Raw genomic sequence first — 10,213 nt, 5'->3', positions numbered from 1 at the left:
ACACAAATGCAACGGTTATATTTGAATTTTGTTTCGATTTCCAAAGCTTTGAGAATATCATGTGAATTGTGATAAGTCAGTGTATATTTTATCTTAATTGTTTTTATTTTGATTTACAATATGACCAATGTAGAGGAAATAATTGACTATATTAAATCATTGAAGAAAGGTTTTGACAAAGAGTTATTTGAGTGTAAATTAGAAGAACTCGCCTATGTTGCCCAAAACACTGGATTGGACGATGCCAACTTTCAGATTCTATTTAAACTTTGGCTGAACTTAAATATACGTATGTTGTGTTTGAATATAGCAATACCCAATAAATTGCAATAATCAGAAACTGTTGATTTTTATCTGATAAATGACTTTCCTTTATTGCAGCAATAAGAAAATGGATGAACCTCGGTTGCTGTATTATTCCACAGGAAAGAGTAGGACGGAACTCTGTAGAATATGTTTTAAGATGGTTGCTAGCAAATAATAGAAACCCAACATTTCATCCCAGAATTTGTTTTCTTTTGGACTGGTTAACAGGTATTTAATGCACTAGTGACAAAATACAATTTTTGTGAGGGATATAATTTTATGAATTAGAGAAAGAAGTATTCTGTCATTTATAGGGAACACAATTATTTGTTTTGTTTTAGTTGCTATGGATGCGGATGCAATTGATAACACTGCACTTGACATGGGTTATGCCATATTTTTTAGTCTTTTATTCTCTGAGAAATTGGTAAGATTTTTTTATTTATATTGTATGACATATTCCTATACTCTTAATTTTTCTTGGGTTAAGTTATGTTTAATTTTAAATAAATTGATTTAAGAATCAATTTGTTTCTCTAATAAAATTTAAAATAAAATCAGAATTATAAGAAATATAGTTTAGCTAGAAATAAAAGTTTAAAGCTGGCTTCAATGAATTTAAAAGCAAAAGCTTATCGACAATGATAGATAAAATCATAGGATAATTATAAACCCGATAGTGACTAGGTTTACAAGCTGTAATATGTAAATATCTAATTTAAATATAATATACTCTTTTCAGACATCTCATGTAATTAAACTGATATATGTTTTAACTAAACCCTTTGATGTTACTAGAGAAAGCGTATTGGAAATTCTTAAAGAGGTTAAAAAGAGAGAAGGCAAGAAAGTAAGTGGAGCTTTTATTTATTATTCTTGTAATGTGCTGGTGACTTAGGGTCCTTCAAGAAATAAGCGTTCACACGCTTAAAAGGCCGGCAACACGCTCGCGAGCCCTCTGGCATTGAGAGTATCCATGGCCAGCAGTATCACTTAACATCAGGTGAGCCCTGCTCGTTTGCCCCTGTTCTATAAAAAAAAAAGAAAAAAAACCTTTGCATTGTTTGTTACAATAAGTTCCTTCCATGCCTATTTCATCAGTATAAATGTATGAAAATAAGTTTCTCTTGAAAGACAGGAACATATAGTTTTGTTTCACAACAATTATTGGTATTGTTATATAAACAAATAAATAATTTTCTATTTTCTACAGAGTTTAGTTAGACAGTTGCAAGTTCTCCTTGGTTTGTTTAAAACATACAAGCCAGAATGTGTTCCAGAACAAATGCCTTCGGTTTCCGTTCATACAGCATTTAAAAAACTCAATATTCAACTTGTTGAAAGATTTAAGATGTGTCAGGTATGTAAAATATTTAATTGATATAATTATCTATTATCTATTCCTTAATAGACAATAGAATAGAAAATAGTTTTTACTTAAATACAAAAATTTGTATCTTTGCTGTGTACTTAATTTGTGAAATGTCAAAAAATGGAATTCAAAAAGCACTAATAGAATCGGCTGGAGGTTCTTGCCAAAGTTTGATGGGCCCTATATTTTAGAATTTTTAAACTGCAAAGGAACTAGAAAGTTGATCATGATATTGATTAGGTGAATAATGATCTTCTCTAGAAAACATTCTTGTGTGGGACAGTCAGTCTATCAAGCTGACATTTGTTGTCTTAAATATATTTATGAGTGGTTGACAGTTTGTTTTTTATAACATAATAAAAAATAAATCAGTCATATTTATTTATTGCAGCTTCGAAAAAATAACAACAGCCAGACAAAACCAAAGTTGGTATGGGCTGATTCGGGGATGGTGAGTTTATAAATATAATAGTTTATATATAGAAGAATAGAAAAAAAATTATGTTAAGAATCTTGTATTATTATATTATTTGGAATACGAATGAAACTTATAAAATGGTAATGTTATGATATTTTTTCACAAAAAAGAGTGTGTGTTCTAATGTTTACGCATTAGAAGTTATCTTCTTTGGCTTTGGCTTCTTTTTACTATCTTTTTCTATGGAAAAAAATAACCAAAATGCAGTAGTGATTAGCGATAAATATTAAAATTAATCAAAAAGATTTTATTTAAATAAATAAATTTGTGCCATATACGATGTAGCCTTCGTTTCTCTAATATTTTTTGTTGTATCATTTTACCTATATGAAGAAATTATTTATGACTTTGTGGACTAATGCAGTGATAACTTTTTAGGGAAAGACAAATAAAAAACATGGTCAACTGGTACCCAGTTTGGAGTTTGTGCAAATGAGGTCGACAGAATACAATGGAAAAAGTCCACAGAAAACATATTTGGATTTTTCTGAGTAAGTGAATTGTCTACATTAATGTTATAGATTTTTTTTCTGTTTACATGTCTACTTCACTATGGTCTTACATTTTCTTATCTGTTATTTCTCCTAGGCAAGTGGGTGATCAGCCTTCTGTGTCTGACACATGCCATCCTCCATATGTGCTAGTTAATTGCATATGTAATATAATTTCATGAAATGAGAAGTTCAGACACATTTGAACATCGTCAGAGTGGAGTGTCGCCCTGTTTTAGAAGCAAAAGTAATTCTATTTAATAACAAATAAAATTTGTCAATCATAATTTATTAAAATAATTTCAGGCCACAAGAATTACTGCAATACAGTCTGAACCATAAATTGGCGCGACCAGCTAGATTACGTGCGTTGCTTAGCAACGCGACAGGCCACACTCTGTTATCTCTGACCGACCAACATCAATTCACATTTCTAATACACGATTTGCATCATGTCCTTTCATATTGTAAGTATTTTTATACATTTATTTATAAGAAAGCGCAGTTATGTATTAAGTTAGATACAATTTGTTTAGAATTAATAAATTTACAATTTTTATACTACACTTGGAAGGAATAAAACGAATTTAAGTTATAATAAATAAGATATTTAGATGTATATAACATACCAAGAGACTCATCTGACGTTAATAGATATCTCCGCCCATGGACACTCTTATTGCCAGAAGGCTCGCAAGCGCTTTACTTTGTAAGCGTACTTTACAAGAACTCTCTTTTTTTGAAGGACTCTAGTAGACTCTCTAGTCGAATTGATTTGGACATGTTTTTGTGACAAAGTGCGAATCGTAGAGGTTACGAATGTAACTTGAAATATAGTAACGCACGTTTTCACATTTCAATCTTGCAAAATACAAAATTGCCAAATGAATTTATAACTGGTGTTCTAGAATTAGTGTATTTACTAGAAATTTATGATACATTAAATATATGAATGGAATCCTTATATCAGATAGAGGAAAGAAATAAGCGAAAAATATTTTCACTTGACACTTGATATTTTCACACAATATATTCTAACTTATCTTACTTTGGGTTGCTTGATATTAAATTTTTAACTGTCGCAACTAATTCAAATCAGATAAGAACGATTTGATAGGGTCTCTGACAAGATCGCATGTTAAGCAGGAAGCTTATTATTATTATTACTATTAGCGTTATACAATATATATATATTATATAGCGTATTACGTTAAGGTCATAGAGCATGCTTGATCGAATAAACCGGTACTGTAAAAAACTAAATAAATTTGTGTCTCTTCCTAGACTTCCTTGCATCATCAGCACATAGTGTTGCCGAAAAAGAGAATTTCCTTGGCCAGTTGGCCATCTTCCAAACGACGCTTATGCAGGGTTTGCCTGTTGTCACTAAGTTTTTGGCGCAATTCTTGCCTTTTTGGAATGAAAAGGATTACCTTACCGAAGTAAGTGATTTTAATAGATAAGTAATTCATGGAAATTATTATATTATTTATTAAAAAGATTTACAGGTATACCTAACTAAACTATATACTAGGGGCCGTTTAAGTATTATGTAAGCATTATTTATTGTCTTTGATTTGGTGATTACGTCAACAGTAATTTACTTTTTTACACATATTAAGGTGTACATACAATGTGCAGGACATTGTCTATGCTTGAAACGAAATGCATTTAAGTGGATTCCTACATAAAAATAATACTATAGGTTATGTACTATAATTTTAGAGCTCTTCTAATAATAAGATGGATATAAACAAATAAAATTTTAGTGTCTAAACTTGTTAGTGTGTTGTCTGTACATTCGATGTCCATGATAAAACGATGTTATTTCTGATTTCAAAAACCCATTTAAAAACTGCCCCTTTCGTAAAATTAGAACCGCAGATTATCAGGCCTTTGGTTCAAACTGAACTGAACCTAAATTCTGAATTGTAATTTCAGATATTGTCCCTCCTCGAGTGGATAAGTATTGACAGTCCAGAATTAGTTTTGGACATATTAAGCGTGGTCACACAAATTTGCTGCCGAGCTCAACCAATACACCAATGCCTTATAATCAAGACTGTGACTGCAATGTATACGAATTTGGTAAGTATATATATATCCGAGCCCTCTGCGAGCCCTCTGGCATTGAGTGTCCATGGGCGGTATCACTTAGGTGAACCTCCTGCAGGTTTGCCCCCTGTTCTATAAAAAAAACTCATCTGAAAATAAAAATAAAAAAATTCATAGAAGCATTAGACGTTTGAAGAATTCGGTTACAGTTGGGAGTTTGTTTTAACGTGTTTATTGTAGTTTTTTTATTTATTTTAAACTAGCGACCCGCCCCGGCTTCGCACGGGTGCAATGCTGATACTAAATACACTACAGAAAATCTGTGAACGTTGTATATAAAAATGTGGGTTATCCATAAGAGATAGACATATAGTTTAGCCTGCTTTTGCAATGTAAGCGGAAAAAATGTAATCATCTACGACATCACATTAGAAACCTCAAAAATAACAGTACTTCTATCATCCACTATTTAATGGATGTTATTATACATATAAACCTTCCTCTTGAATCACTCTATCTATTAAAAAAAAGCGTATCAAAATCCGTTGCGTAGTATCTAAGACTTAAGCATACAAAGGGACATAGGGACAGAGAAAGCGACTTTGTTTTATACTATGTAGTGATAACTTTTCTTTTAATCTACAGGACTTAATGTTTTTTGTTTTTTTTAGGTTTTCACAAGTACGCGACCAAAGGAATATTTTGTTCTTGAAAGACCTACAGATGAAAAGTATAGAGAGGGGATTAGCATCGTAGCAAATTCCCTCACTGACATGTGTAACAAATGCTTGCAAATCAATCCTAGTAAGTTCTTTTAACTTGACTTAGATTTATTTATTAAATCATATATCTACATATAAAAACAAAAGCTAATTTGATCAATTTTTCGTGTAACTTTAACAGTTTACTCAACGCATGAAAGGCCGTTTCAGCACGATAAATTCAATTTCCGTTTTTAATCGGCCTTAAAAATCGATTAAATGTAATTTTTTCCAACATTTTTATACTTTTTTATTGGAAATCGAAGGACCAACAGACTTTATATAATAAATGAACAAAACCAGGCTTAATAATATTAGTTTGGATAAAATGTTTAAAAATATGTTTCTATTGTAGATGATATACGCTTAGTACTAAGCAGTCTTCAAGCGCTCGTATCGTGTGCGTATACGTGCACGCAGATTGGGCGTGGCGAGAGCGTGGGCGCAGTACCCGGTATGCTCGTACTGAGTATACCTTTGTTAAGCAATTGCGCTCTGATGATCGATATGCTGGCTAATTTATTAAATATGTAAGTGAAATTATTATTTCATCATGATTTTCTTAACAGTCTGAATTTGAACTTTTCTGTATTAAGTCCCATTGGGTATCTTATATGTTTTTTAGGCAAGTAAGAATTCTTTGCCTGACATCTGATTGTGATCATCGGTGCTTTTTTCGATTTTTATTAGTTTAGATTGATTAATAAAAAATGTTTAAATATTGCTTTCCAATCTACTGTATTTTCGTCCTTAACAAAAAAATATTATCAGTTTAATACCTCTTTTCAGGTACAAACGACTTCTACCCGCATACAAAGTGAACCACGGAAAAGACCATTTATATAAAAGTTATATGAACATTCTCATACCATACTTTTCCGATTTCGTTAGCTGTCTTTCCGAAGAGTTTATTAACAATCGCAATAAAGGATTAGTTTTTCGTAATCTCAAACCAAATACCGTAAATAAACTGACCTATTTAATGCCCGATATTAACAGCTCACTTTGTATCAGAAATCATCTGGCGTTCGCTCCATATACATATATGAAAATTGGATCGACAATTAGTGATGAATTCATACATGAATCGGTGTTTGAGAAATTGACACATTTAAAAGAGATTATGATTACAATTTCCAATTAGTGTTTGTAAGTTTGCTTTTTAAGTGAGCGGTGTGACTTGATTAATTAGATATATGTATTCTTTATAGTTTTGCAGATACAGAATTTACGTCAAAATAACTATAAGTTGTTCGGTTTTTATTGTAATTTTAGAGTAATGTTAAAAAATGGCCTGCATGCACTCCGTAAATTGAATCATGAAATTACACTAGTAAAGTTCTAGTTTTATAGAATTAAAACTTAAAGATGAAGTGAAAACTTAAAGTTTTAGAGTCGACAATTAGCGAACACACAATCGTATACGTTGACATACTGGTGACGTATTATCGCTACTTTAACATGAAACACACATCGTATCACCTCGACGTCCGCCGCACCACCACTTTGTGGAACTACCTGCCCACTGAAGCATCGAACCAATTCGACTTAGGGTCCTTCAAACGTACCAATTTTTAAAAGGCCGGCAACGCTCCTGCGAGCCCTCTGGTATTGAGAGTGTACATGAACGGCGGTGTCAGGTGAACCTCCTTCCCATTTGGATATAAAAAAACTGTTTAATCAAATTCCGTAAATATTTAAATTTTAAATCGACCATAGCCTAGTTAAGAAATCAGCCAATGGCCAGTGAACGCCATTATACGTATATGTTCGTAGATTTAGCGTATCCAACGTCCGCCTTTAATTTTAAAACTGCCGTTAAGCCTTGTACTTCAGATAAGTCATAAACCCATAATAATGAAATTTAGGCACTGCGTTAATAAGAGCTTGAATAATAATACTATCTAGATTCAATGAAAGGGGAGTGCTAGCAACGGCATAGACAGAATCATAAATATCGGGAAAAGAAGACACAATACTATTTATTATATACTACTATTATATACTATATATTATATTACAAATGGTTTCATATGTGTAATGGGACAAAGCCAAAGCAGCGACTGGTTTTGAAATAAAATTTTAACAAACTTATTCTGAATATCGCGACCAAACAGCATTTGTTATTTATGTATAATTCCGAATCAAATAGGTTTGAAGCTTTTTTTGTGGTTTAGCTGGCTTTATGAGTAGCGTTTGAAAGTTATGCTAGTGTCAAAATAATAATTTATTTTAATTCTTTAATATAATGTATATTCAAATAATTTTATATTTTGCTATATCCATAACCTGCGAGTTCAGTAATTAAAGTATACAAAGCAAAGAATTTCAGAGACTGAAACGCGAGTAGTTTAGGCTTGAAGTTTAATCTATGTGAACTGAATGAATTTAAAACCCATACAATTGTTAGATAATTCCAAATTGTATTTTTAGATTATTTTTTTATAAAATAAAGAATTAAATATTTACTGTATTTTCTTTTATCAGTGTCTTTACCAAAAAAGATAAAACATTAATACATATCAAATATAATGCTTATAAAATTAATATTTTGTAATTAATAGGGAAAATATACTTTGTTGGTGTAATGAAAGAGTACGAAGAATCCACAGTCGGAGTAGGAATATCGTTTTTAAGAGCGGGCTATTACCATCGCATAACGCAATATAATTATTATTATGTGATGTTTGAATTAAACAAAAATCATGTATGATGCGTTATTATAAAGACGAATGGTTTACTCTAATGAAAAACAATACAAAATAAATTCCTCGATACAAAAAAAAACAAAGTGACCCCTAACTTTTGTCTAATTCTGTTTTTATTCAATCATGGCGAGTATTACAAAAATTAATTGAACTACACCATATTAGTTTGACAGATATTACTATCGATTTTATTAAATGTTGTATATTTTACGGGTTATTTATAAAAAAGCATTTACGTTGTTTTAACCGCCATCTTGTGAAAGTTAAGGATATTAAGTGGTTAGTGGACAACTAAAACGCGAGATGGCGTTGTTTGGCGATACAGAAGTACTTTGTCTAGATAGCTAAATATGATTTATTCTGCGTAGATTAAAAAAGGGTAACTTATTCACATCCGCAAAATTCATAAATACAACGCATTATTAAGTTATGTAGCAGGTTTATAAATATTATAAATAGTAAATTGTACTTGGCTAAGTACCTGAAAACTCTGTGAGATGGCGTTGATAAACAATATTTATTTCATTTTATACATAAAATAACAAGGGATACAATTAGAATAAATACAATACAATATAATAAAATTATATAGAAAGCCTTAATTTATTAAACATTAATTTATTAAATTACTAATACTGCGCTACTTTTTTACAATCACAGTCAGCGAAGGACTGCTACATCATTTTGATAGATATAAAGGTTAGCTTTGTAAAAGGATTACATTTATTCATATATAAATTTTAGAGGAAATTGTTCTATTTTCTAAATCAACATCTATCAGAAAATGCTGCAGATTGCATTTTAATAACATTATTATGTATTTTATCATTAAGTTTCCCAATCCAAAAATGTCCAAGTCCACTCGTCATCTCGCTTCGTTACTTAAATTTTCGTTTCTTTCTGATGCTCATTTATTTTTCGTGGTCCGCTCGCTGGCATAAATTATGGACACCTCTGCCAGGGTGTCACCATCAGGGTTGTCGTCATAATCGTAAACTGATAAAAAAGAGTATCTTATATTAACGAAGGACACTATTGTAGATTTGACGCTATTATTTACACTTCGCCATTGTAAGAAATGAAACTAATTATTACACCTAAATTATTGAGCATATTTTTTTAAGCATTCTGGCTATCTTGTCTCTTGTATTGAACTTCAGTTTGTTTGTATAATTAATTAAAATATATATTAAAATATAAATGAATTAAAATAATATCATTAAATATTATATATTATAGAAATTCATAATAATTTCTAAAAACGGATATCGGGGCGCTTTTAACTGCATGACCCAACCCTCATTCGTACTGAAATTCATTAGTTTTAATAGTAAAAGAACGTAAATAATTGTTTTGATAATTCGACTCTATTAACATACGTGCGGAGAAGTATAAAATATATTACCGCACGTGTATTAGTAAAATTTCGCAACAGCCCTAGTGAACGCTGGGGTGCCACCCCCAACGCTTCAATGAGAAATATTTCAGGGAGTTTGTCCCCTTATGCCCCTTTTTGTGAACGACATCGTCAAGGATATTGTGTTAACCGGACTCTGCGATACTTCACCGAAATTTTCTTTATTGCGAGGAAACTGTTTTCATCTAAATCTGTTCATACTCGTAACTTTTATTCAAGTATAATATTGAGGTAAAGACAGGCATATTTAATTTTTATTAATTATCTTTTATTTGTGATACGTATTTATCACACATACAAAGATACAAAGATCGGTGCAACTAAATAATTGCCTAAAAGCGAACTATTCTAAACAAACATGAAAATAGTAATATATACTGTATTGTAAGAAATACGAAATACGTACAGTTGAAAGGTGAATTTTCGAGTTTTTTTTATGTTTTCGGAAAAACTAAGAAGGGAATCAAAAAAAAGGTTCTCTTGAAAGGTGGTAGTAGGTATCCTTACTTTCGAGGAGAGAATCTTATGAATTAGTGATACTTATAATATATCGTTGCTCTCACCTCATCAGCGTGATTAAATAAGCATACTTAACAGAATCCTGAGGTATCCAGAGGCTGTTTCA

At 31.1% G+C, this 10,213-nt stretch overlaps 1 protein-coding gene across 1 annotated transcript; it reads left to right on the top strand.

The window, feature by feature from the left end:
- On the top strand, positions 1 to 7,929 carry LOC110999988 (centromere protein I). Its single transcript, XM_022269304.2, has 13 exons — positions 1 to 289; positions 382 to 534; positions 648 to 733; positions 1,049 to 1,156; positions 1,520 to 1,666; positions 2,070 to 2,129; positions 2,535 to 2,647; positions 2,954 to 3,114; positions 3,932 to 4,089; positions 4,589 to 4,735; positions 5,374 to 5,506; positions 5,819 to 5,993; positions 6,253 to 7,929. The coding sequence occupies exons 1-13, from the start codon at positions 121 to 123 to the stop codon at positions 6,605 to 6,607; spliced, it is 1,965 nt and encodes a 654-aa protein (XP_022124996.2). The 5' UTR covers positions 1 to 120; the 3' UTR covers positions 6,608 to 7,929.
- The last annotated feature ends 2,284 nt before the right edge of the window (positions 7,930 to 10,213 follow it).

The sequence above is a fragment of the Pieris rapae genome, chromosome 12, assembly GCF_905147795.1.
Source record: "Pieris rapae chromosome 12, ilPieRapa1.1, whole genome shotgun sequence".
Lineage (NCBI taxonomy): Eukaryota > Metazoa > Arthropoda > Insecta > Lepidoptera > Pieridae > Pieris > Pieris rapae.
This window is presented reverse-complemented; position numbering and strand designations above follow the sequence as displayed.

Bases quoted from the DNA above. Each gene is read 5' to 3' on its own strand.
- LOC110999988 (XM_022269304.2), top strand. From the start codon at position 121: ATGACCAATGTAGAGGAAATAATTGACTATATTAAATCATTGAAGAAA. The intron at 734-1,048 runs GTAAGATTTTTT...TACTCTTTTCAG, and splicing joins TTTTATTCTCTGAGAAATTG to ACATCTCATGTAATTAAACT. The intron at 4,090-4,588 runs GTAAGTGATTTT...TTGTAATTTCAG, and splicing joins AAAAGGATTACCTTACCGAA to ATATTGTCCCTCCTCGAGTG.